This window comes from Acomys russatus, chromosome 18, assembly GCF_903995435.1.
Source record: "Acomys russatus chromosome 18, mAcoRus1.1, whole genome shotgun sequence".
Lineage (NCBI taxonomy): Eukaryota > Metazoa > Chordata > Mammalia > Rodentia > Muridae > Acomys > Acomys russatus.
In genome coordinates, this window is record NC_067154.1 from 40,094,782 (window position 1) to 40,122,635 (window position 27,854).

Sequence of the window (27,854 nt, forward strand, 5' to 3'; positions counted from 1 at the left end):
TCATTTTGAGACAGGGTCTGATGGAATAGGCTAGCCTTGAAACCCAATCCTGCTACCTCTACCTTCCATGGGCCGAGATTACAACACTCATTAGCACCACTGTTTCCCGGAGGAGGGGGCTTTTTAATTGTTGGTTTTGTTGATTTTTTCAAGACAGAGTTTCTTTATGTAGCATTGGCTGTCCTGGAACGCACTTTGTAGACCAGGTTGACCTCGAACTCAGAGATCTACCTGCCTCTGACTCCTGAGATTAAAGGTGTGTGCCACCACCATCTGATTCTTGGAGGCTTTTTATGTTTAGGTTGTCTTTTAGTGTTTTAGAAGGCATTTCTCCTATCACCTAGCAGTCAGTCCTACTGAGTGAAGACCTCAGAAGGAAGGGTCAGAATGTGCATTCCTTTCAGTTCTCCAGATTCTCCCCAGGCTCCTTTCCTCGCATGCACATTTTGGAAACCCTGCGCCTGACCAGAGATAAGATTTTGCTTATCTCACTCAAACATTTGTATCAGAACAAGTGCCAGAAATCTGGACAAAAGTCCTTGTATCTAAAATGTTGAGGAATTAATCCTGAAGACGTACCCCATAAACTTAAGTGCAACCCCCAAGAACATTCTAAAGCAGATTAGTAAGCAGATGTTGGATATTTAGATAAGAAAATCTTTTTAAGGCCACCATTTATTAAGTCTTTTTAAAAAGATTTTATTATTTTTAGTCTTGTGTATGTGTGTGGATATGTGTCATTGCCTATGGAGGCTAGAGATGTCAGGTCCTTTGGAGTTGGGGACCCAGGTGGTTGTGAGCTGTCTGATGTGGATAGTAGGACGCAAACTCCAATCCTCTGCAAGAGCAGTGTGTGCTCCCAACCACTGAGCCATCTGTCCAGCCGCCACCATTCAGTACGTGTTAGCAAACTATCTTACTTCTTCTTTTGAAATATTAGCTAGGATCTCCAGGAGAATATGCGTCAATCCCAGCAGTGGGTCAAGATTTAAAGCCAAGTGCGATTACATTCCTGTAATCTTAGCAGTCAAGAAACTGAGGTGGAAATAGGAGTTTCCAGAGAAGCTTGACTAGTATATAAACTTAGAAGGGCTCTAGTAGTTCAAGGTCTTCTTGTTTGATTTTCAGCTGGTCTGTAGTTTGAATCAAGTGTGTTACATCATATTCATTGTTCACAATGTACACTGTACAATAAGGGTAGTTCTTTTTTCCACTTTCATATCTTAGCAGACCTGCTTTCAATAAACTAAGCACCATTAAGTCTTTCCCGTAGCCGGTCTTGAGACTTGCTCTTAGCATTCTCAGTAACCACCAGAGGAATAACTGTTATGTTTGTGTGGTATATTCATGTGTGAACACAGCACGTATGTATGTAGTTTGCTCGTGTGGAAACCATAGGTAGACATAGTTATCTTTAGCACCTAAGATTTTGAGACAGGGCTCTCCCTGAATCCTAGGTGGCCTTTCAGCTAGACTGGCTAGCCAGCAAACCCCGAGGATTCACCTGTCTTCCCCACCCAGCCAGTGCTGGGGTTCTAAGTGCACCTTCGCGCCTGGCTCTTACACAGGTGCTGGGTCTCCAAACTCAGGTTCAGACGTGCACAGGAACCTTGTTATCCACTAAGCTCTCCATTCTCCCAGCCTCCTAGAACTAGAAGTTTGGTAAGGTATCTTGTGATATCTTTTCCCATCTATACTATGTGGACCAGAACAACAAAGTGAGACACTTATCAACGTCAGAAATGTAAGGAAAGCTTCAGGATGATGTCACACATTTCAAAGACGTTTGTCAGACTCATTATCACCAGTATCAGGATGAAGAGGGAGAGGTATACAGTTTATCTCAGGCTGACTTGAAACCCATGCCACTTCTCCTCAGCCTCCAGAATGCTGGGATTACAGATTTGTGTATATACACGTGGAAACCAAAGGTTGGTGTCAGGTGGCCTCCTCAGTTGCTTCTCTACCTGATTTTTGAGACAGGGTTGGTCTCTCACTGGAGTTCACTGATTCATTAGACCAAGGCTAGTGAACAGCAGGGACCCTCCTGTACCGATCTCCGCAGCACTAGGCCACTGTAGCCAAGCTGACCTGGCAGTGGATATACAGCCAAGGGTTAGCTTGAACTGCTCCTCCTCCTCTGGCTCCACTTCCTCAATGCTAGAATTCTGAATGCATGCCATCATGCTTAGCTCAGAAGAAAAAAATTATGGAAATTTTACATTTATTTGTGTGTGTTGCCTGCATGTGTGCACACAGAAATACATTCACTGTCACAGTGTACATGTGGAGATCAAAAGATAACTGCAGGAATTCATTTTTTTTTCCTTCTACCATATGATCTCTAAACAATAAACCCAGGGCACCAGATACGGCAGTAATTCTCTTTATCCACTCAGCCATCTCACCAGCACTAGGAAAAAAAATTAAAGTGCCCGTTGACTAGGGGAGAGGGGGAATGCTCAGTAGCACAAGTACTTGCTGTTCTTCCAGGCACCCTGAGTTGGTTCCCAGTACCCGTAGTCGGCAGCTCACGGTTGCCTGTAACTCCAGCTGGCCTCTCATGGCGCACACACGTATGACTTACACAGACATATACACACATCAGGAACTTTTTTTTTTTCAAGACAGGGTCTCTCTCTGTGTTAGCCTTGGTTGTCCTGGACTCGCTGTGTAGACCAGACTTACAGCGATCCGCCTACCTCTGCCTCCTTAGTGCTGGGATTAAAGGCGTGCACCACCATGCCCGACTCATTAACTTATTTTTAAAGGAACTCCACCATTATCTTCTAAATTAGCAGTCTAGTGGAACTTTCTACAATGGCAGAGATTTTCTCTCTGTGCCCTGTGTCATTAACTCGTGCCGTTTGGGTATTAGTGTACACCTGGTTAAACTTGCCTTCATTAAGAGGTTAGTGACTGGTGACAGATGTGTCAGCGAAAAACAAGTCTAAAAGACAAGCTTCTTTGATTGTTAGTATTTGGGAATTGGAACTAGAGACTCAGTTTTTCGTTTGTTTGTTTTGTTTTTTCAAGACAGGGTTTATCTGTGTAGCCCTGGCTGTCCTGGAACTTGCTTTGTAGACCAGGCTGCCCTCAAACTCAGTGATCTGACAGCCTCTGCCTCCCAAATGCTGGGATTAAAGGTGTGTGCCACCACACCCAGTAATCTTTTTTAATGACAGGAAATAACATGATTTAAAAGCTATAAAAGATATATTCAAGGAACTAAAAAATTAGATTATAATATATTCACATCTAAGAAAATTTTAAGAAATCACAAGATTTGTGAAACCAATTAAAGGACAATAGAACAAGATAGGGAAAAAAACTTATAATGTTAAGCTACATGACATAGAAGGATGATTGTGTAAGTTTAAAAGTAGAATTAAACAGCGTATATTCCATGTTCAGAAAGTCAGGGTACAAAAGGAAAAAAACAACAATAAAATAAAAGTGGGAAGTTACATTTAACATGTTGCCGAAGAATACACTTCTGAAATGAGAAGGCGGGGACTCTGGGTGCTGAGGAGAGAGAGGAAGCAGCAATTCTGTATCTCCAGCATGAATGTTAAGGGAACAGTACTGAGGTCCCCAGGCTGCATAAGCCCTTTACTGAGGAAGCCAGTCAGGTCGTGTGGGTTTTCCACTGTAGTACTGTACTCTTTATTTATTCTAAGCACTGTTTATTAAGCATCCACTCTGGGCCAAGCACTGTTTCTAGGCACTAGGACTTTGGGCTTAACAAACTGAAAGGGTCTTTGTCTCCAGAACAACGTTACTATGGTGCAAATCAGAAAATATACAAATAGGGAGTATGTAAACACAAAAATTTGAGAAGATGTAAAACAGACTGTAATTCAGAGAGCCTTATGCTCTGAGTGGTGAGAAGGGGCCACTTAGTGAGGGCTGAGGAAGCCAATTACCTGAAAACCCGACTTGACATTGTAACTTCACCAACCAGAGAAGTATTGTCGAACTCATAAATCAAAATGTCAAGGCATAAAAGAACAGGCTGTGAACACTCAGTATAAAATTAGTATAAAACTCTAACTACCAATATTACTTAAGGATAATATATAATAGCAGCATATTAATTTAATATAAAGACAAAATATAAATTGTAGCTAAACTTAGGGACTTGATGGCAAGAAGAAATGGTGTTTATATATAATATCTGTAATATTATATATCAAATAGTTATGTTTTAAGTATATCATAGAGTGTGGTGGTTAGTCTAATTTATCAGCTTGATACAGTCTAGAATTACTTAAGAGAATCTCAATGAAGACCTGTCTAATCAGGTTTCCTATGAGCATGACTGTAGAAGATTATCATAATTAGGTTAATTGGAGGGAAAAAACATGCCCTCTGTTGGTGGCAAAATTCCCTGTGTGAGGAAGGGATCCTGAACTGTTTAAGAATGGAGAAGCTGAGCTGAAGGCGAGCAGGAGTGTTAACTCATTGATCTCTGCTGTTGACTATGACCAGCTCTGTTTCCAGCCTGGCCTGGTTCAACCTTCCTTTGGCAGTCTGATGGTTCCCTGCTCGTGGGAGGTCACTGTATTGACAACTGATCTTTGTAGCACACTGCAGCCTGAAACTTCTGGACCCAAGTGATCCTCCTGCCTCAGCCTCTCTAGTAGCTATGAAGAGAGGCATGTTCCACCCAACCTGCATCTCTTGACCATGGATGGACTATGACTAGTGCTTCTTTAAGTCCTGCCCCCTTGGCTGCTCTGCAGTGATAGACTACACCCTACATATTTTACAGGTAACCAAAAAAGAATGGGGGAAACCAAGCCCAGATCTGATAGCAAATGGCAGCTAATAAAGCATCCAATAAGACATTTTTTAAAATCCAGAAAGAGTGAACATAACTTTTCTAACAATTATAAACGTGACACACTCACTAGGTATCTGTGAAAAGCAGGTACAGCTTGAGTGAGAAACAATTCTTTCCATGTCCATAACAGACATGAGATCATTAATAATGAGTTAGTTTATTTTTTTTAGAATATTATTTTTATTAGTTCAATCTGATAGCTTCTGAAACTTAGCTGCAAAAGGGATTCTGAATGGAAAATTAACTACAAACAAAAACTTACATAGCCACATGTGTAATTTTTCAGTGGTGCTTTCTTTATAATACAAGTAACAAAACCATTTCAGCCTAAGCCTGGAACCTTGACAACCCCACTTCTTCAGCTGTCAACATGAGTTAGTTTAAAAGGCAAAAATAATGCAGGATCCAGAGTTGTTCTAAAATTGATTCATAATATTTGTTTTAAGAAAATTATTCAGGGCATTGGGATCCCTTTTTAGTATTACTGTATATGCAGTAAAAATATGCTCAGGGCAGTATGTGAGGCCTGAGAACGTATTCAGGGGTAGAGCAGCTGCCTGCCATGGAAAGATTTGCAGATTAGAGCCCCAGCCTGCCAAAGGTAGGCAGGAAACTGGGTTCCTGTCTGCCTGATATCCAAGAAACAGAATGTTCAGCATCCTAGCTTGGGTTGCATGGATGTGCCAGGCTATCTCAGCTGGTTCCAGAGAAGATGGTCACACTTGAAAACCAAGACTTGAAGCTGGACATGGTGCACACACCTGACCCTCAGAAGGCTCCATAGAACTGAGACACTGGGGTGGTGAGCTCACAACTACCCTACTGTGTGGTCAGCGTAGCAAGACCACTCTCAAAACAGACAGACAAATACCATGAAAATGGTTTGGGGAAAAGGAATTATCTAGATTATGTGGGCACTGAATAGATACTTTCACAAACTGTTTTACAATTCTGCTTAATACAAATTGACAAAGCTAGGAAAAGTAACTCGGAAAACTGAATCGGCCTGGAGTGGTGCTGTATTTATTTACTGAACAGAGCTTAACAGCGCATGGAACTTATGATTGTAAATGTTGATGTAGGTGTGTGTCTCACCCATTAGCTGAAGAAGAATGGATTGTTTGTGCAGCCTAGGTTGCAGGGCCTTCATCTTGTAGCATGTTTTGCCCACATCCAGCCAAACTCCTCAGCAATGCTGTGTGACTCACAGTGGGGAAGGTGCTGGGTCAGGGTGAATGCATGAGGAGAGCAGAGGAGGCCAGGCATACACTCCTCTGAACACCTCTCAGCAGCAACATCGTGCCTGAAAACTAAAGCCAGAGCGCACAGTGCTGGGTGCACATTTTTAGGATGTTTCTAAGATCTGCACTCATGAGCGTTCATCACGAGTGTGAACTAAAGCAGAGGACAAACCTGCACTTTCATAGCTCGCCTTGAAAGCTGCTGCTCCATTGCTCTGGGGGAATTTCAGATTTGTATTTGATAAATATACCACTCTCAAAACACTGTAAAAAAAAAAAAAAACTGAAATGCCAGCTAACTAATTCAACTCATGAAAACTAAAGTTAAAAGTAAGATATTTCCATGATTATTTTAAAATATGTTATTTACTGGAAGGAAAGCCCAGAGAATTCGCACAGACGAAGTGTGAGTGTATCTCTCCCACTTGTAAATGAGCTCTTGTTTCCTACAGTGTATATTCTGGTCCACAATGAGTCATTTTCAACATGTTTCAGTTTAACTCCTAATACATTTTTAAGCTTGGCAGGCATATTTCGATGAACATTATTTCCAATTTTAGAGACTGCTTCTAAATTATACTCAAGTTTTGCAGCCATCATGAAGAGCTCTTTCAGAAAAAAGGAAGCAGGATTGATTGGAACTGTGTGTTTCGGAGAAGGAAAAAAATACCATCTTTACATTTCATACACACAAATGCTAAGCATTATCTGAAAAGGGCTGTAGCTGTGTCTACTGAAAAAGAAATCTCAACTTGCCTTAAATAGGATTTGTTGAACTCTTCACTATGCCTAGCACTGTTTAAATGCTCTCCAGGGGTTAGTGTTTTGTAGTACTGACAGTGAGGGCAACATTGCAAGACACAGAACCTGGCATTTCTGGGCAGAGAGCTATATGAGTGTAAAAGCTCTGACTGAGCCCACTACTCCAGAGCAGAGCCTGGCAGATCTCTGTGAGTGTACACAGAGTGTAGTCTACACAGTGAGACCCTGCCTCACAAATAAGAGAAAGGAAGGAAGGGAGGAAAGAAGAGAAGACTTATTTTTGTATTTCTAACTCGGAGTATATTTTATAATAACCATTTATTGGAACCATATGAGCCTTCTAACTTAACTTCATTTGGCTAACCTATCTTTTTAATAATAGGCTTTTTTGTTGTTGTGATCATTACGCTCTTACTATTTTTAATGCTTTAAAGCTCAGAAAAGTTTAGAATTGGAAAAAAATATATCATTGACAATAGATCAAAACTTTTGTGTACTCACAAAGACTGAGGCAGCATGCACAGGGTCTCCATGGCTCTGCACCAGGTCCTCTGCTTATATACTATGGTTTCCCATTTAGTGCATTTATGGGATTCCAGGGTATGCGAACAAGTGAGTCTGTCTCTATCTGTGTCTTGTGCGTTTTCTTAGGCTCTTTTCTTACTGTTATTTGTTTAGCCCTATTCCAATGTGTTAGTTTTTGTTTTTCATAATATATTTTATTATTTATTTTCCCTTTTACATTAATACTAAGTAATTATATTATTATTTACTATCCCTTAGAAGTCTGTTTTCTAATAACAGATAGAGGGTAGAACTGGCTGGGAGGGGAGGTGGAGGGCAGTAAGGAGTAGAGGGAGGGGAAACTATAATCAGGGTATAGTAGGTGAGAAAAGAAACTTATTTTAAATAAATGGAAAAAAAGAATGTATTCTACCAGTTCACAAATGATGGAAGACATTAAAGAGATAACGTAACTCTCCCAAGTTACAGTTCCAGAAGCAGAGCTAGGTTTAAGATAGCTGATATTTGCTTTTTTTGTTGTTTGGTTTTGTTTGAGACAGTGTTTCATGTAGCACAGGCTAGCCTCAAACTTGCTTGTAGCCAGGGCTATCCTTGAATTCCTGATCATTCTCTTTAAACCTCCCAGGTTTGAGGATTACAGGTTTTTGGTTAGTTAGTTGGTTGGTTGGTTGGTTGGTTGGGGTTTTTGGTTTGTTTGTTTGTTTTTTGAGACAGGGTTTCTCTTTTGTAGCCTTGGCTATTCCAGACTTGCTTAGTAGACCAGACTGGCCTCGAACTCACATCAATCCGCGCTCTGCCTCCTGAGTGCTAGCATCAAAGTCATGCACCACCATACCTGGCAGGATTACAGTTTTGTACCACTGCTCCTAGTTTAAAGAAATATCCTTTTGTTTCTAGTTCAATTGTCCTACCTGCCACAATGTTATGATTCTGAAACAGTATGTGAAGGGTAAATATTAATGATGTCATACAGTACCGATAAATAAGTTTATAATCTCAAATACATTTACTGAAAACAGAAAAATTCAAAACCAAACTTCGTGCCAGTTTGCTCTAGGGAAGTCTTCTTACTGCTCCCCACTTCTGGGGACTCTAGATGGTTCTTGGATCCATTGGCTTGTGGCCACCTTTTCATTCCTGTCTCTACTCTTGCCTTCCTGTGCTTCTGATAAGATACATGTGATGGCATGTGTTGCCTGCTCAGGTAGCATAAGTCAGCCTCCTCAGCTTTACATATTTAATAACATTGACAAAAATCTTATTTCCTTATAAGGCAGTGTGCACACTCTGGGAGCTGGGACCTAGATGGCTCCTTTGAGAAGCTGCTGTTTAATTCACACATGAACCTTTTAAGCTACGTGAGTTATATTTAGATGAGTCCATTAGTTGGAGTAACATTTTATTTTTAAAATCACCAGAATTTTTTATCAGCTTCTTTTATTAGTTATTAAAATTCTGTATTTCTATAAATTATCTTCTGAGCTTTAATAACATATTTAACAAAATTTTTATTAACTTTTGGACAAAATGCCACCTTAGAGACTTGACTCTAGTTTGTGTGATTTATGCCTTATATTTCCTATGAATTAAAAAGTCACCTTTCATTTTACTTTTTATGTCATTTTTCGAGGGTATTTCATGTATCCTAAACTGGCCCTGAAATTGCTATAAAACTGAGGATGAACTTGCACTTCCAATCCTCTTGTGTCTATCTCCCAAGTGCTAGGATGATAAGCATGTGCCATCTGGTAGGGCTTTGTGTGTGCTAGCCATGACTAGCTACATTCCCAGCCTGACCTTCCCTGACTTTTAATGCATTCATTATAAACCTCATGACTGTAACATCAAGAATTAATAAAACAGAGCTAGACCTTTTAAACAGACACAATAGTAAAATAAGTTTTGAGGCAAGCTATATTGGCTTCATTGATTTTCAGTGCAAAGGGTAGGACCCAGGACCCTGGGCATGCTCAGAAAACCTTCTTCCACTGAACAACAACCCCAGCTTTTGATATTTTGAGACAGAATATTGTTACTCTATCTCAGGCTAGCCTTGAGCTCTGTGTAGTCCAGGCTAATCTGGAACTAAAAGTCTTCTGCATCCTAAGTAACGACATTACAAGTGCGTTTGCCACAACGCTTAGTTCATTAACATTATTTAGACTATTTAATTGCTATTTTCTTTTCTCTCTTTTTTTTTTTTTTTTTTTTTTTTTTTGCTATTTTTTATAAAACAGTTATAAGGAGAAATTTGCTCTATTAGCTATCTTACTAAATGAGATTTTGACTAATTTGTTTTTCAACATATATTTCATTCTCCTTTATTTTAATAAATGTTCATGGGAAACATATGTATTTTCATGGTATGTGCCAATTATGTGATCATTTCCTTTTATAAAAATCATTACTGCATGTGAAAACATTCTGTCTTGGTTAAGGTTTTATTGCTATGAAGAGGCACCATGACCATGGTTACTCCTATAAAAGAAAACATTTAATTGGGGCTAGCTTACAGTTTCAGATGACTAGTCCATTTTTGTCATGGTATCAAAGAAGGAGCTGAGAGTTATACATCCAGATTAGCTTGGCTTGAGCTTCTAAGAGTTCAAAGACCACCCCCTGGTGACACACTTCCTCCAGCAAAGCCACACTACTCCAACAAGGCCATACCTCCTAATAGTACCATGGTTGCACATGTCTGTAATCCCCATATTCAGAAGGCTGAAAAGGATGATGAATTAGGTCCAACTGCTAGGCTACATAGTCTGTTCCAGGTCAGACTGAGCAACATGGAGACACTGTCTGAAAGATTAATTAATAGAGAATTGAATTGAATTTATTATGAAATGTGAAGTTTTCAATAATGTCTATCATCATCATCCAGTTAGTTGATTTTGAAATAAGATATGTAGGTGTTATTTTTAGTAGCCTAAAAGTCATGGTGGTCTGAATAAGAGTGGTCCCTGTAGACTCATATATTTTGAGTGTTTGATCATTTGGGAGTAGCATTACCTGACTGGGATTAGGAAGTGTCTCCTTGTTGGAGGAAGTGTGTCACAGAGGGTGGGTTTTGGGATTTCAGATGCTCAACTCGGGCCTAGTGGCTCACTGTCTCCTGCTGCCTGTGGATCCAGATGTAGAGCTCTGAGCTACCTTCTCCAGAACCGTGTCTGCCGGAGTGCCACCATGCTCCCCGCCATGCTGGTAATGTACTAAGCCGCTGAGACGGTGAGCCAGTCCCAAGTAGATGGTTTCCTTTGTAAGAGCTGCCATGGTCATGGTGTCTCTTCACAGCAGCAGACCACTAGATAAAAGAGAAATAGAGCACCCTCTGCCTAGCTCTAGTCAGGCTGCTTCATGCAGGTGGGTAGGCAACTTCCTATTACAAAGCTTTCTCAATGAATTTCTTGTGTCTAGCTGTTAGTAATTCAAACTATTGTATGTTTCATGCATTTTCCCATTTAAAACATATATATCTACATCTTAGTTAAGGTTTTATTACTGTAAAGAGACACCATGACCACAGAAACTCTTAGAAAAGAAAATATTTACTTGGGGCTGGCTTTCAATTTCAGAGGTTTAGTGCATTATCATCATGGCAGGAAGCATGGCAGCATGCAGGCAGACATGGTGCTGGAGAAGCCAAGAGTTCCACATCTGGATCTGTACTGTAGGCAGCGTAATGGGACTGTGTGCTACACTGTGTAGCTTGAGTATCGAAGGTCTCAAAACTTGCCTCCCCCACAGTGACACACTTCCTCCAACAAGGCCACGCCTCCTAATAGTGCCACTTCCTAATGACCGAGCATTCAAACACATGAGTCTATGAGGCCATACCTATTCAAACCACCACAATTAGTTTGTTTTAAATTCATGTTTATTAAAATTTTCATGAGAATCAAATTTCACTTTACAAATGTAAAACCTATAGGAACTTACAGGAAAATCAAGCTGTAGTAAGTAGCCTGTCACTTGCAAGAATGGAATGTTCTGTGTAATAGTGCCACAAAACATGTTCTTTCTTATTTGCCTTTTTTTGCTATTAGTTAAATTGTGGACTTGATCCACAAGTAAACGGATATTAAATAAGAAATGCATGTTGTAAAGTTCACTGATTTCTAAATTATAAATATAGAATTTCTTGAACCTAAAGAAATAACTCTTATAAACCATAAAGTAGATTTTCAACAACAACCAAAAAAAAAAAACCCCACCAATCTTTAATTTCTGAAAATTTGAAGCTATGAAATAAATACTTTTAAAAGAAAACAGTATGTCAGCCAGTTTTCCATTTTGTTAATTTCTGTGTTCCTTAGAGTCCAATTAAATACGTAATGCCTCTTTATTCACTAGAGTCCACATAAAATATTAAGTGTTTTAGGGTTTTACTGCTATGAATAGATATTGGAGAAGTAGTTGAGCTGTCTACATCCATAGCAGCAGCAGCAGGAAGAGAGAGCAAGTAACTGGACATGGCTTGACCTTCTGAAACCTCAAAGCCCACCCCCAGTGACACACTTCTTCCAACAAGGCCATGTCTCCTAATAGTACTGTTCCCAGTGAGCCTGTGGGGGCCATTTTTATTCACACTATATCAAATAGCTACAGACAAGAATGTGTAAGCCCAGCCGGGCGTGGTGGCGCATGCCTTTAATCCCAGTACTCGGGAGGCAGAGGTAGGCGGATCACTGTGAGTTTGAGGCCAGCCTGGTCTACAAAGTGAGTCCAGGATGGCCAAGGCTACACAGAGAAACCCTGTCTCAAAAAACCAAACTAAAGAAACAAAGAAAAAAAAGAATGTGTAAGCCCTTGTGCTGGCTAGCTTATGTCAACTTGACATAGCTAGAGTCATCAGAGAGGAGGGAACCTCAACTGAGAAAGTGCCTCCATAAGATTCAGGTGCAGGCAAGCCAGTAGGACATGTTCTTAATTAATGACTGATTCAGGAAGGCCCAGTCCATTGTGGGGGTTAGTCCAGGATTCTAGAAGAAAGCAGGCTGAGCAAACCAAGAGGAGCAAGCTAGTAAGGGGCATACCTCCATAGCCTCTGCATCAGCTCCTGCCTCCAGGTTCCTTCCTGTCCTAGCTTCCTTGGATGATGAGCAATGATGTGGAAGTCTAATCCAAATTAAGCCTTTTCCTCCCCAAGTTGCTTTTAGTCGTGATGTTTCATCACTACCATAGTAACCCTGACTGAGACAACCTTTATTGCCGTTCTGCATTAATATGGCAGTTTTTATTTACCAACACTTAATTATAGTTTGTATATTATACCATGGTAGGGCTAAAGAGTGACTTCTTTCTCTCTCTCTTTTTTGTTTTGTTTTGTTTTGTTTTGTTTTGTTTTGTTTTGTTTTGTGTTTTGTTTTTGAGATAGGGTTTTTCTATGTAACCTTGGCTGTCCTGGACTCGCTTTGTAAACCAGGCTGGCTTCGAACTCACAGCAATCTGCCTGCCTCGCCCCCCCCCCTCGAGTGCTGGGATTAAAGGTGTGCGCCACCACGCCCAGTGAATATAGTAATGTTAAAGTCTAATAAATTTTGGAATGGGGAGATAGCTTACTGAGTAAAGCATTTGGTGTGCAAACATGAAGACCTGAGTTCAGAGCCCCACCACCTACATAAAAAGGCAGACATGATGCTGCATGCTTGTAAGCCCAAGGCTTGCAGGGCAGAGACAGGCATGTCCCAAGAGCTCAGAGGCCAGCGGTTTAGCTTAATTGAGTAGCTCTGGGTTATGTGAGAGACCTTGTCTCAAGAAATCAGGCAGAGAGCAACAAAGAAAGATGGCTGAAGTCACCCTGTGGCTTCCACATGCACATGGACAGGCAAACAAGCACTCTTGGACATATAGATGTACATACAGCGCATACATACAGCACAAAAGTCTAAAGTATGTGTAAGTGTGTTTCCATGTAATTGTACATCAAGTAGAATTTCATGTAGCTAAACTTGTTTTGTTGTTGTTTTTCACTATTTTGTGAGCACTTTTGTTTCTGTTTGGTTTTGGGGGGGGGGGTTGGAACTTACAGTTTTATGTATGCTAAACACGCTCCGTACCACAGAGCCACAGCTCAGCCTTCTTTAACTGTATATACCAAGGCACAATGAAAAGTAATTGGTGACTGATTCTTCCCCTGAGAAATGAGTCTTTGTAGCTTGACTCTTGAATTTTTCCCTGCCTCCTTTATCCACCAATGTGTGATGAACCCAAAGCCGCTTCCCTGTCAGTCCCAGGTGTTTAGCTCTGCTTGCATTGTCTGCTCTAAATGAGAACCAACTGGCAAATGCTGGTATCAGTTCAAAAATATCAGCAGAATGATTTGCTGAACTCATTACAGCTCCGTTATGTCACTTTTTGATTACAATAAAAGTTTTTAGTAAACTTAAAAAAAACAAAAAACAAAAATGAAAACCAACGTTAGGAACTCTACACCTTGCTGAGTACACCAAAAGTCAAAAAAGCAGCACAACTCTCCCAGGCATTTCAGAGGAAAATGTCGTGTGTGATGCCCAGGTTTCTCTTGGTTGGAGTATGGGTGATAAAAAAACAATAAATAACTCAAACTGCTCTCTAGACTTTCCCTGTGATATCCTTAAACCTCCGTGAACAATACAGTATAGAGACTGAAAAACCACATATGTTATCAAAGCAATGAAATATAATATACATACATATTAATTATTTAATTCAAAATGTTACTGAGTGTGTGTGTTTGGGTGTGTGTGTAGCCAGAGGTCAACATTAGGCATCTTTTTTTAATAGTTCCCCATCTTAATTTTTGAGACCGAGTCTCTCACTGAGCCTGGAGCCCACAAATGCAGCTAGACTGACTTTCCAGCAAACCACAGGGATCCCCCATCTCTACCTTGTGAATTCTGGGGTTCCAGACACACTATTTCAGCTAGTTTTAATGGGCTCTGGGCCTCAAACCCATAGCACCATGCTTGTGCATTTTGCTCACTGAGTCATCTCTCTGGCCTAAAACATTTTATACCATAAGAAGCCAGCAGTATGCTGTGAGTGTCCATGTGTGGTTTTCAGTTAATGGTTTTAGATTAGCATACAAAGTAATAGGTTTCAGCATGGTGTCTTCATACTTACGTATCAGTGCACTCTAAGCTAACTCCGCTTACCCACTGCCCTCCACCTCCTCCACCTCTGTATGGTCCTGCTGCATAGAGGACTTGGCATAAGAAACAAGGCCTTGCACATTTAATTCCAGCACTCAGGAGGGCAGAGCCAGACAGATTTCTGTGAGTTTAATCCAGCCTGATGAGTCCAGGACAGCCAGGGCTACACAGAGAAATCCTCTCTTGAAAGAAAGAAAGAAAGAAAGAAAGAAAGAAAGAAAGAAAGAAAGAAAGAAAGAAAGAAAAAACAAGGGTTTGAAGTGTGAATTTTGAAAGTGTAAGAGAAGAGCATTTCAAAAGCATAATAAACTTAAGTATAGAGGGACAAAAGTAAATAATTGTGAAGGAAAGAAAAGGTTAATCATTAAACTAATTGAGAGTATAAAAGTAAGTAGGAGATAAGCATGTGACAGTTTGATTTGTGTTAGTCCTGGAATATCAGGATAATGAGTCTATTCTTCAGTGAGCAGTGAGCAGCTGACTTGATGACAATCTCGGTTGAGAGAATTATCTTGGCATTGGTAGCTGGGGATATATTCAGGGTAACTCAAAAATGCCTGCAAGCCAAGTGACTGGTACCAACCAAGATTATCACATAGGAATACGAATGAAAGGACAGATCGTACAAGTGGGGGTGATAGTAGAAGTCTTTGCACCTTGCCCTCACTATCCCTGTCCTGAGAAAAAGATTCTAATGTGTAAGGATCACATTCAGCAGGAGAGTTTGGTCTGTGTTTCTAGCTTAGTAACGTCTAGCTAAAAAGTCCAAGCACGAGTACATCCTCCCCCTTACCCAGGACTTACACTTGAAATGTTAGACCAGGTTTCTCTGTGTAGACCTTGCTGTCAAGGAACTCCGTAGACCAGGCTGGCCTTGAACTCAGAGATCCACCTGTCTCTGCCTCCTAGAGTGCTCCTAAGGAAAAATATTAAGTGAAATATGTTGACTGAACTTGGAATTATGTGGCCAGAAAAATGTATAAAGTTGCCTTTCGGCTTTCTCATGAGAGATTCTATGTCATAAAAGATATTATTGGCAAATTCGATGTTGGATTTTTGTTACCCTTTCTCGCATACTTTTACAGATTTTGCTAATATTAACTCACTTAATCTTCCCCATAGCCCAGCAGCATTATGGCTCTCATTATCCTCATTTTACATGGACAGATTGTCATACAGGCAGTAAAGTGGATTCAGATAGTTCAGCTATAGAGTTCTTGCTTAATATAGTGACATATAAATATTTAAGATATGAAGCAATACTTCAGTCTCATCAGCCTGAAAGATGGCATAAGGAGTTTTGAATTGTCTAATGCTTTCTTAAAATGAGCTACCTTCGCTGCCTTTATTTTCTCTGTTTCAGACTCTAGCTGATTCTGTGACTGAATTTTCATATTTACTCACCAGAAGCCATTCAGATTTTTCTATTTTTTCCTAGTGTGTTGTGAACTCTAAGATTTAACTGCTTAAGTTTCTTGTTAAAATAATCTTCAAAAGTCATTTTCAGAGTAGTTGCTAGGCTTACCTAGAAATAAGTATCAGTTGCCTATTACATGTCATTGCTTCCACTTTTTAATTTTTAATTGTTTTTTATTTGGGGAGATTATAATATAATTACGTTCTTTCCACTTCCCTTTTCTCCCTCCAAACCCTCCCATGTGCCCCTCCTTGCTCTCTTTCAAATTCATGGCCTCTTTCTCATTAATTGCTATATATATAAATATTCCTAAATACATAAATACAAGCTGCTCAGTCTGTATAATGTTACTTGTATGTATGTCTTCAGGGCTGACCTTTTGGTTAGTGTGTTCTTCACTTCCATTTTTGCTAATGCCTTAGTTTAAGTGAACAATATCAACATTCAGAATTTACATGACAAGTCTTAGCAATCAGTTGTGTCTTCCCTAACCTATACTGTTTCTTTCAAAATAATGGGTGAATAGTCATGGAAGAGACCAGAAGGACATCAGTAAGAGGTGATATCTTGGCAGGCGCACTCCTTCAATCCTAGCACTTGGGAGGCAGAGGCAGGCAGATATGTGAGTTTGAGGCCAGCCTGGTCTACAAAGCAAGTCCAGGACAGCCAGTGGTACACAGAAAAACCCTGTGGTTGGTGGGGGGGGAGAGGGGGAGACATCATGACCACAGCAATTCTAACAAAGTTTGGAGACTCTTATAAAGTTTCTCATGGAGAAAAACATGGTGGAATGCAGGCAGACATGGTGCTGGAGAAAGAGCTGACAGATCTACAGCAGGTAGCTTAAGGATACTGCCATACTGGGCATGGCTAGAGCAGCTGAGACCTCAAAGCCTGCCCCCTGTGACCACTCCCTCCAACAAGGCCATACCCTCTAATGATGCCACTCCCTGTGAACCTATGGGGTCCATTATCTTTCAGTCACCATATGTGACATACCTTTTTAAAGGTTCGTTCTTTCTTTCTTTCTTTCTTTCTTTTTTTTTTTTTTTTTTTTTTTTTTTTTTTTTTTTTTTTTTTTTTTTTTTTGGTTTTTCAAGACAGGGTTTCTCTGTGTAGCATTGGCTATCTGGACTCACTTTGTAGATTAGGCTGGCCTCGAACTCAGAGATTCCCTTGCCTCTGCCTCCCAAATTCTGGCATTAAAAGCATGCGCCACCACTGCCTAGATTTAAAGGTAATTTCAGGGAAGGTCTTTTCTTCCTCTTATCACAGACTGAATGCTGGGAAAGCATCCAGGTGTCTTCTTTCACAAGAAGGGAAATAACTCTTTTCTTTTGTCTTTTCTACCACCACACTCTAGTGACATGAACCTTCAACTCCTGACCGCTAAGGAGAGCCTTTGTGTGCTTTGTTCTTTTACTTTAAACTTTTTTTTACAATATATCGTGATCATATTCTTTCCCTCCCCCCAACTGCTAGATCTCCCCCCAGCCCTACCTACCCAATTTCATGTTCTTTCTCTCTTAAAAAAAAAAAAAAGCACAAAAATAGAATTCAATTTGTTTTTGCTTTTGTTTTTTTGTTTGTTTGTTTTTTGTTAGTTTGTTTTGGTTTCCTGGACTCGCTTTGTAGACCAGGCTGGCTTCAAACTCACAGAGATCCACCTGCCTCTGCCTACCAAGTTCTGGGATCAAAGGCAAGCACCACTGCCAGGCTTGGAGTTCAATTTGTATTGGCCAACTATTCCTGAGCTGTGGAGCACCCTTTTCTTGTTTTCTTTCTTGACCTTTCAGTAATGTGCCTTTGTACAGGGATTTTAATCCAGCAACAAGGCAACTCTGGCTAGAATACAGATATGCCCTTAGCACACACCTTTAATCCCTCTGGATGGAATATAGACAAGCCTTAGCACACACCTTTAATCTCAAACAGTGAAGGTAAAGTAAGTTTGTAGAAGGAAGCATCCAAGTTTGAAAATGGCATCTAATTGAGAGGCAGACAGAGTGATAAAGCAAGAGAAAGATTTGACAGAATGAGTCAGCATAGGATATGCCCAACTCTCACCAGAAGAGACAGGAAAAAGATTAGGAGAGCAGTGCAGAGGGAGAGAGAGAGGAGGCAGTTTTACCAAGATGGTTTTACAGAGGCAGGTTGTAGAGAGAACAAGCTAGACACAGGTGAAGACAGAATTAGCCAGAGAATGAGAAGGAGCCAGAAGATTGGAACAGATTGCTACAGTTAGTTTGAGGCCAAGCAGAGTACACAGTCAGAAGCTAAGAGAAGTCGAATTGAATCAGTCAGCTTGGAAAAGAGTTTGAGCCAGAACAGGTGAGTTGAACCAGCCAGCTAGAGTTCAGAAAGAACTAGAAATGGTGAGTTTATTCAGCAGTAAGTCTCAGAAGCTGAAAACATTGTAGGCCTAGATTAGAGTGTATGGAGGCTCTAAGCTTCCAGGACTAGGCCTAGGTTAGCAGATGGAGGTAGTAAGCATCCGAGATGACAATTACCTCAGGCAAATAAAAGCAATTTTTAACATACCTTAATACTATTATCTCCATACTGCCTGTCTCTGTTCACACTTAGTGTTGCTGGAGATTGGGTCTATGGTTTGTACATGTTGCCTGTGTGTCTGGTTACCCTGTGTAACTTCAGTTATGATTATAGTAGCAAGTGTAAGGAAAGAACAGAGTACATCAACGTTACTCAGTCCTAAAGAGCAAATGAAAGCCATCATGGTATGAAAACAGGAAAAGCATGCAGAGGCAAATGTAGTACAGGTCTATACTGCTAGCACTTCGGAAGTAGTGGCATAAGGATCAGAAATTCAAGTTTGTCCTTGGCTACATAGTTTTTAAAAAAATGAGAGAAAGAGATGCCCAAATACTTGCAAAGTTATTTTTTCAAATATGAAATATAGGTTATGTTCACTTTTAATTCCATATTTTAGTGCATATGATTATATTAGAGACTTCCTTTTTATATCAAGTGCCTGCACCATAAATAGATGACTAAATAGATACCATGTGCATAAATATTTTCTAGACTGTTATAATCTATCTTCATTTGGCAAACAGATGGAAAAAATAAAAATATGGTATAACATGGTATATGTTCACTGAATGCCTATCGGGCATAGTGCATCTACTGTGTTCTTGTTTGGAAGTCCCAGGGTAAACTTTACAGACTAAGTAAGAAGTATTTGCTTACTCCATTAATTCTAGTATGAGGAATGAGGGAATCATGAATGTGGCCTAGCAACGTGGTTGACCTCTTCACATCATTGTCTTTCTTCTTCCTAACTATCATCGTCTTTATTGTTTTGTGTGTCTTCCTGATAGAGTTTATGTTCTTGTGAGTAGGCCAGTGACTCACTAAGGTTGTAAATTTTGTAAGAATTTCAACTCATAATAGAACTTAGATTCTATCGTATTGCATTGTTTGTTCTTTCTTTTTCATTTGTTTTCTAAATGTTTCTAGAATGTTGTCATGTCTCTTTCTACCACCATTATCAGTATCCAAACTGTACATATTAGAAACTTTAATCTTTCTTATAGCTCAATGATTCCTAACCTGTAATCATTTTCTATTTCTCTTTTCTTCTTTCCCTATAATTTGTCTTTAATCTTAGATGACACCTAACCCTGGAAATCATCGTAACTCACTAGCCTTGTCCTACTGTACGACTGCCCTTCATGAGATCAGCTTCTGAGATTTGGTTGTGTAGCCTGCTGTTATTCTATTTAGCAATTTAAATTTTATAACACCTGAAATTGTTGGTTAATATAACTGGTTTCTCAGTAAAGAATTCCTTATGGATTTCAAGCATGCATGCTAATATACTAGATGCTAGGAATCCAAATATGACCTAGACAAAAAGTCAGTGCTCAAGAAACAAATATGTTAATTGTACAAGATACCACTGTAACCATTTTGCTTACTTAGCTCACTTAATTGTCCCCAACTTGAGTAGCCTGTTTTTGTTATTTGTTCCTTGAGATTTTGATTTATTTGGTCTAAGACAAAACCATTATATTTTGAATTTTTAGAAATTCTACACATAAGCAGGGAGAGGTGGCGCACGCCTTTAATCCCAACATAGAGGCAGGCGAATCGCTGTGAGTTCGAGGCCAGCCTGGTGTACAAAGCAAGTCCAGGACAGCCAAGATAACATAGACAAACGCTGTCTTGGAAACCAAGAAAGAAAGAAACAAAGAAAGAAAGAAAGAAGTTCTACAGATAGTTGAGGTGATCTTCCCAAGCGAGGCTAGATAAAACCAAACTCCCGGAATCATTCTTAAAAGAAATCCTGTGAATGATCCAGGTTACCAAACCTAAGAGGTTTGAAAACCCAGAACTCTCATTTCTAAATCCCCATTGAGGAATTTAAAAAGTTCTCCTGCAATTCTGGGCTGTTTCTTGCAAGTTAAGATTTACAGGACATGTCTTTTCTCCAGAAACCAGTACATCAGTGAGTTCCTTACTCCCGCTTTTTACAGTACCTTGTACTCCGTGATGATTTCCCTCCACCCTGCTGCTGTTAGTGCTTCACGCTATTTGTCATAAAAGCAGCTTCTACAAGTGCTTTTGTTTTCTTTCTTCTTTTGATGGGGGAGTACTAAAGACTGAACATAAGACACAGCTTTATATATGGTCAGCAGGCAAGCACCAAGCTCTACTCCCACCTGCTGTGTTCTGTTTTGATCAAATCTGAGTCTCACTTAGTTGCCCATGCTGACTTTAGGCCTGTAGTCCTCCTGTCTCCTGAGTAGCTGTCGTAGCTGGGATACAGGCATGTGCTGCCACACCAAACAAAAGGTGCTTCTTTTAATGATGTTTTTAGACAGATGCGGTCCATCCATCTCATTCTCTTCCTTTATATAGCCCGGTACCCACACAGTGAAAGGAGCAGGGATGGAGTTTTGAGTGCTGTATAGCACAAATACAGTAAATACTCTTGGCTCAAAGAATAGTTCAAGCTGAATTTTTAAGTGTTGTTATGTTTCCCAAAAAGACAAAACAGAAAGCAGCACCATTCAAACACTGCTATAAAATGTCTTACTCTGAGACTGGGCATGGTGGCACATGCTTTTAATCCCAGCACTCTGAGAGGCAGAGGCAGGCAGATGGATCTCTGTGAGTTCGACAGCCTGGTCTACAAAGCGAGGCCCGGACAGCCAGGACTACAAAAGAAACCCTGTCCTGCATGCTCTGGTTTATTTTAAAACAGCATTCCTTTCTTGTATTTCTTTCAGTTAAGCACTTTTATCTCCACATACCTGGAAAACCTACTTTTTGCCTAAGCAAAGTTGCCAAGTATTACTATATAGTGTTTATTTTATTAATGACCTTAAAATTTTATTTGATCATGATATGATAGATGCATTGAATTATTCCAAATGCATGCTTGAAATTCTTATAAATCCATGGTACAGTTGTTAAACATACTCAGCGTTTTTAACCCAGTCCCCCCCCAAAAAAAACTCTCACATTCATTTAAGAATTAGCTTGTGAGCCAAAAATGACAGATGTAGTATTACAGCTGAGAAGCTCACTGGCTGAAGGAATCTGAATGATAGAAACTTTGCACAAATATCCAACTGCCTTTTAAGTTATTTCTCATGCCCTATAGTAATCGTTGTTGCCACATAGATGGGAGTTTTCTATGTTTTTCCTTACCTGGTTGCTTTTCAGTGTGGAAAATTCCACAGTGCAGAAGGAAAGACCTCTGGCCAGAGCTTTGTGTGTAAGCTTATGTGTAAACACTTAAGCTCCTGTGATTGCTCCCCTAATTTTCATTAAAATTCTTTCGGTTTCATTTCTAGGTATGTATGGACAAAAGCACAATTTCACATAACATTTTCTATTTTAACATCAAGACAAAGTGAATCTCTAATAAACAGCAGTCCTTTTGTTTTTCCTGGGGAGTTTTTTGAGACTTTATTTCAGATAGCTCAGGCTGGTCTTGAACTCACTATGTACCTGAGGGTGACCCAGTGCTGCAATTACAGGTGTGTACCACCATGACTGGTTTCTAATACATAATAGTTACTCTTACGTTTTGACACTGAAAACATTCACATGTGTGGTTCTCATATTAGTTCTTCTCTCAATTGGAACATAAACATGTCCCACTTGAGGCTGCTGCACTGTAGGACTGAAGATGCAGCTCCGAGTACAGCATGTGCTTAACATACGTTATATATAAAATATGCCTCATTAGTATGTAATCTGAACAACAGAAAATCTTTCTTGTCAAATAATATATAAATTGTTATAAATGAAGAAAGCAACGATTTTAATATCAAATTTATACAGAAATTATTTTAAAGCTGGGTGTGGTAGTGTGTGCCTGTAATCCCAGCACTCAGGAGGCAAAGGCAGGTGGATGGCTGTGAGATTGAGGCCAGCTTGGTCTACAAAGTGAATCCAGGACAGCCAGGGTAATACAGAGAAACCCTGTCTCGGAAAAAAAAAAGAAAGAAAGAAAGAAAGGAAGAAAGGAAACAGAAATTCTTTAAATTTGCCTTATCAAAATTTGAGTTGCCTCTCGAAAATTACTTCTATGTCAAACCATGTGAGATACGACTTTTTTCCCTTTCCCCTCCAAGATAACAGTCATTGTCATCTCTCTAGGATGTGTACATCTTTCTCATAACTTAATCTCCTGTGAGTTACAGCAACCTCCTGGGCTAGTATTTTAGAGCATGAGGCAACAGGTACAAATATTCTCTATCAAAGTTAGAACATTAATGGCCCATAAACTTTAAACTGTCTTGGTATTGCTCAAAAGGGTCCTTGGAGCAACCTGATTTTATTTATTTATTTATTTATTTATTTATTTTTGTTGTTTTTGTTTTTCAAGACAGGGTTTCTCTGTGTAGTCTGACTGGCTGTCCTGGAACTTGCTCTGTAGACCGAGCTGGTCTTGAACTCACAGAGATCGGCCTGCTTCTCTGCCTCCTGAGTGCTGAGATTAAAGGTGTGCGCCACGCCGCTGCCACCACCACCTGGCCAGCCTGATTTCTTAAAACATGTATTTTGCTTTCGGAAATTTAAACATGACTCAGAAGAAAGCTCATTATAATGTTAGGTAAATAAACTGAGACTGATGAGAGGGATTAAGCAAGAAACTGATGGGGAACTAAATGTCTAATGGGAGAGGAGTTATTAGAGTAGAAATCAGGACACAGATGAAAATAACATTGACAAAAGGACTTAATGTGGGAAGTTTTGTTTCACTCTGGGGTGTGTGTGTATGTGTGTGTCCTGAGAATTGAATGAACACTTGGCAGTCCTCCACTAAGTGATATCTTCAGCACATTAAAATATTTTTGCAAATTACATCAAAGGGAAAGCTAACAAGCACTGTTTGAAGGTTTAGTTCACAAAATATACATAGCAAATATTTTATAGGTAATGAAAACATTTGAGAAGATATAAGGGAGCCATAATTAATATGCTTCAGTAGCATCTTAGGTTGATATAGCAATTTAAGGAATAAAGTTATACAATATTCCAAAGTGGCTTTTTATTTCATTGGTTGGGTGTTTTATTTTGTTTTTGTTTGGGTGCAGTTTTTATTTGTTTTTGAGACAGGGTTTCTCTGTGTAGCCCTGGCTGTTTTGGAACGAACTCTATAGGCTAGGCTGGCCTCAAACTCAGGGACCCCGCTACTAGTGGTTGCATGAACATTACCACTAAAATACTGTACATTTTGGGTATTTTGCTAAACACTGCTTGTCTGCAAAATGAGATTAGATAGTTGTGTTCCAAATACATGTCCAGTTTTCATATAGTGGAAGCTGTGAACATTGTGTAAACAGATTTGAAAAACAAGCCATTTCTGTTATTTGTCATTTGAATGAAGAACTAAAATTAAAGATTTATAATGGGAAGAAGGAGGCTCAGTAGCAGAGCACTTGAGTCTGTATTCAGTTGCTAACACAGAAGGAAAAAAGGGAGGGAGGAAGGAAGAGAGAAGGAAAGGTTGGGGAGGTGGAAAGAGAATAAATATATGATCCTGGTACAGTGCTGCACTCCTGCAGCCTCAGCGCTGGAGAGGTAGAAGCAGCAGGGTTGGAAGTGTAAGGTAGAGTCTGTGCTACAAAGTGAGTTCAGGGCCACCCTAACCTAGAAAAGATCCTACCTCAAATTGCTGGATAGGTGAGAGGCAGAGGGAGGGGGAGGGAGGGAGGGAGGTCAAGAGAGAGAGAGATGGGAGGGGGGGAGGTCTAAGTAAATGTTCCTTAGCCTTATGGCCTTATTGCTGGATTTTTTTTTTTTTCCCCCTTTCCTGAATTTGTGCTGGGTGGGTGTGTGCTGGCATGCACACTTGTATGCAGGCATGTATAGAGGTTAAAGGGTAAATTCAAGTGTTGTTCTTCTGGTGCCATCTATGGGGTTTTTTGTTTGTTTTGTTGGCACAGGATTTTCACCTAGCATGCTAGGTTGTCTGGCCAGCAAGCCTCAGAGATCTGCCGGTGCTGGCCATGCAGGGCACAGGCCACCCAAGCCTGCCTTTTTTTACATGGCTTCTAGGAATGGGACTTTGGTCCTCATGCTTTGCAAGGCAAACACCACTGACTGGGCTCTTCCTCTGGCCCCACCTTGAGAGATTTCTTGAGGTTTAACTTCCTTGTAACTTCCTGCATAATAGCAGATCTCCACTTCTTCTTTTTCTCTTTGTTCTTCTAGCTCTGTGGCAGTGACTACTTCTTTAAACAGTTCATTCTAGAACTTTCTGTTCTTGTTGTAAAGTAGTGTGTAATATATAGGTATCTCTTATTAAAACCAAGAGCCAGTTACACATGCATCATAAAGGCAAATACAGCCAGAGTCCAGGCCCAGGACAAGATGGCTGGGGGACAAGTAGAGACTCTGATTGCACTTATAGGAAGTTTGACCTCTTAAGGTTACTTTGCTGAAGTAGAACGCCAACCATCAAGTTGTTGATGTGTGGACAGTACTGAGTTGGTTCAAGTAAGTGTGTAAATTAAGAGGATGAGATTGAGAGCTCTGAGTCAACAGAGAAGAATGCAACAGGTTATGTGAGCAAAACAAGTTAAATGGGAGTTACCTGAAACTACAGGCTGAGCTCTTGGCGTCATCAGTTCCTCACTGTTAGACCTGCTTGTGTAACTATTGTGTTTATTCAGCGTTTCACAGTTCAATTTAGCAAATTAAAATCATCAAGACTATTACAAAGACATAATGACTGAAGGCAAATTCTTTCCCTGATTAAACAACATGAAAAGCAATTGGTCTTGAGGATTATCATTTGCACTCAGAGAAGCTCCGTTACTAAAGTAGACTCAGATTTCTGAGAGGCATTTTTCATTTTCTGCCGGGTACTTGCTTAGCCTTTATTAAGCTTCCTTTAGTCTGAGTGTCCAAATGGTGCCTACTGCTTTGGGTTTGAACAAAGTGCAAGAACATGAGTGCTGAAATGAACTCTGAGATGCCAGCAGGGAATAGAGCAGGTAGTGCTAAGAGCTACCCCACCCCTACTGCCTGTTTGAAGCTCTCACTGGTATCAAAACCTAGTGTTCCAAACCCATAACAGGCAACGTTTTCAGCTTAACCTTCCAAAAGAAGTTACCTCACAGGTGAGTATCACAGTCCCCGACACTCATCCAGATCTACGTCAGTTGTGTAGCTTCGCTATGCCCTGCAGCTTGGTTTGCTTGGGCTTGGTTGGTGTGGGTTTGATTTCTTGGTGACAGTCTAGTGTATCCTAGGTTGGCCTTGAATTTTATATGTAGATCAGGGTGAGTGCAAGTTCCCTAGCCTCATGCTCCCACCTCCCCGGTATGGGCTTATAGGGGTGTGACATCAGCCAGATGATTGCATGTGTTTTATGCATGTGAATTTGCAAAGAGACATTTTCATTTCAGTGACAAACTGAATTATTGATTCGTGCTACAATACAAAGGCACCGTTAAAACATCAAATACCACTAATAATAAGAATTCATTTATTTGAGCTATTCACAGTAGGTGGATCCATTGCAGCAAGTACCTTACCTTATGAAGTAGCCCTCCAACCCCTAAAACTGTATTTTTAATAAAATTATGAGAACTTTTAAAATATATAATGTTAAGGGCTATCCAAAACTGCATAAAAGCTTCCTTTTTCTTTTTCTTTTTTTTTTTTTTTTATATGGAACGCTTCACGAATTTGCATGTCATCCTTGCGCAGGGGCCATGTATCGTTCCAATTTTAGTATATATGCTGCCGAAGCGAGCACAGCTTCCTTTTTCTTAAAACCTTGCTATTACAGAGTATATGATATGCACTGCCTGGAACTTCTCAATCCTGCATCAAGACACTCCTAGCAAAGATAAGTGTGCCAAGAGTCAAGTGGCCTTTAGCATGTACTTTAAGGCCCATTTCTTCAGTTATACAGAGAGACAGAGACAGAAAGAGACGGGGTAGGGGGAGGGGGAGAGAGAGGAGAAAGGAGAGATGATCAGTTGCTCGCTTTTCTGTGTGTTCCCATTGAACCTGGAGATTACCTTATCACTTAGCACTCTTTTCATGTTTCTTTTCCTATCTTCCTCAGAAAATTATAAGAGAAAAAGTACAATCTTTTATCTAATGTAACCTCATTATCTCTTACAGTTACTAGTTCAATATTTGAATAAAAGAATTTTAATAACATAATATTTTACTAGATTCATGCTGATGCTCACTTTCTTGTAATATGATATTTTAGTATGTATTTCCATACGTATGCCTAGCTAAATTATAAAAGCTCTTCTGAATAAGTATAAAATATTAATCCTGTATATGCTCATAGGGTATCAAGTCTCTTCTTGGTAGCCTGCTATCCTTCCTCTGAGTGCCACCAGGCCTCCCCCTAATGGAGCATATACACGGGGAGGAAGTCCCCCTCAGTCACAGTCATAGGGGAGGGGAGTAAGGGGAAAATGGGAAAATGGGAGGGAGGGAAGAATGGGAGGTTACAAGGGATGGCATAACCATTGAGAATTATAATTAATAATAAAAAAAATTCTTAATCCTGTGCTCATAGTATTATGGGGTGGAAAGTAGAACTGAGGTTTGTGCTACTTCAGAGGCCCAGCATCGTTCTGCTTTTTTCAGGTACAGAGAACTGCAGCTTAGTACAGAAAGCAAAGTGTCTGAGTTTCTCCATCAGAGCAAGCTGAAGGCCTTTGAAAGTGAGCGCGTGCAACTGCTGCAAGAGGAAACTGCAAGAAATCTTACACAGTGCCAGTTGGAATGCGAAAAATATCAGAAGAAGATGGAGGTACCTTTCTGCAGTTCTCCCTTGACATAAGCATAGAGTGCGTAGAACCTCATTTCTCCTAGAGAACCCGACCTTGTGCTCACAAGAAAATAAGGAAATAAAGCCAGGACCGGTAGATCACATCTGGAAGCCCAGAACTCTGGAGGCTAGGGCAGGGGGATCACATGCCTCAAGGCACATACAGCCAGCCATTGATATGTAAAACGGCCCTGCTTCAACAACAAAAACAAAAGCTACATGAATAGCAGAAATATGTGCACCAAAAATGGCTAAAATTTTTTTTAAAAATTCGAAAAGGTGTCATTCATATTAACAACAAAAAGTGTACAGTTACTGGGAATACTTATGTAAGAAAACTGAAATTGCTATGAAGTACAGCTAGAATGATGTGTATAAGACAAAACACCCTCTTTCTGGAAGGCGATAGTTAGGACTTCATGTTTTCCAGTTTTCACCATGAAAACTGTTTCTAATATGTTAGCGTTTAAAGTTTACATTTGTTTACTTGTGTGCATGTGTGTTCATGCTTGTGTGCATGTGTGTGCATGCTTGTGTGCATGGTAGAAGGCATTTGGGAGTCGTAGCTGTTCTTTCCTTCCACATTATGGAATTTTGGAAGCAGAGCCGTCTCATGGACCTAATTTTCAGCTTTTCTTGT

At 40.0% G+C, this 27,854-nt stretch overlaps 1 protein-coding gene and 1 pseudogene across 1 annotated transcript in view; one reads left to right on the forward strand and one right to left on the reverse strand.

The window, feature by feature from the left end:
- Pibf1 (progesterone immunomodulatory binding factor 1) overlaps nt 1-27,854 on the forward strand; it is a 160,247-nt gene that overhangs the window by 65,701 nt on the left and 66,692 nt on the right. The window contains exon 11 of the mRNA XM_051160907.1: nt 27,031-27,196. Coding sequence (XP_051016864.1) covers nt 27,031-27,196 — 166 coding nt within the window. The remainder of the gene's footprint in view (nt 1-27,030; nt 27,197-27,854) is intronic.
- Nucleotides 26,080-26,173, reverse strand: LOC127202438 (uncharacterized; annotated as a pseudogene).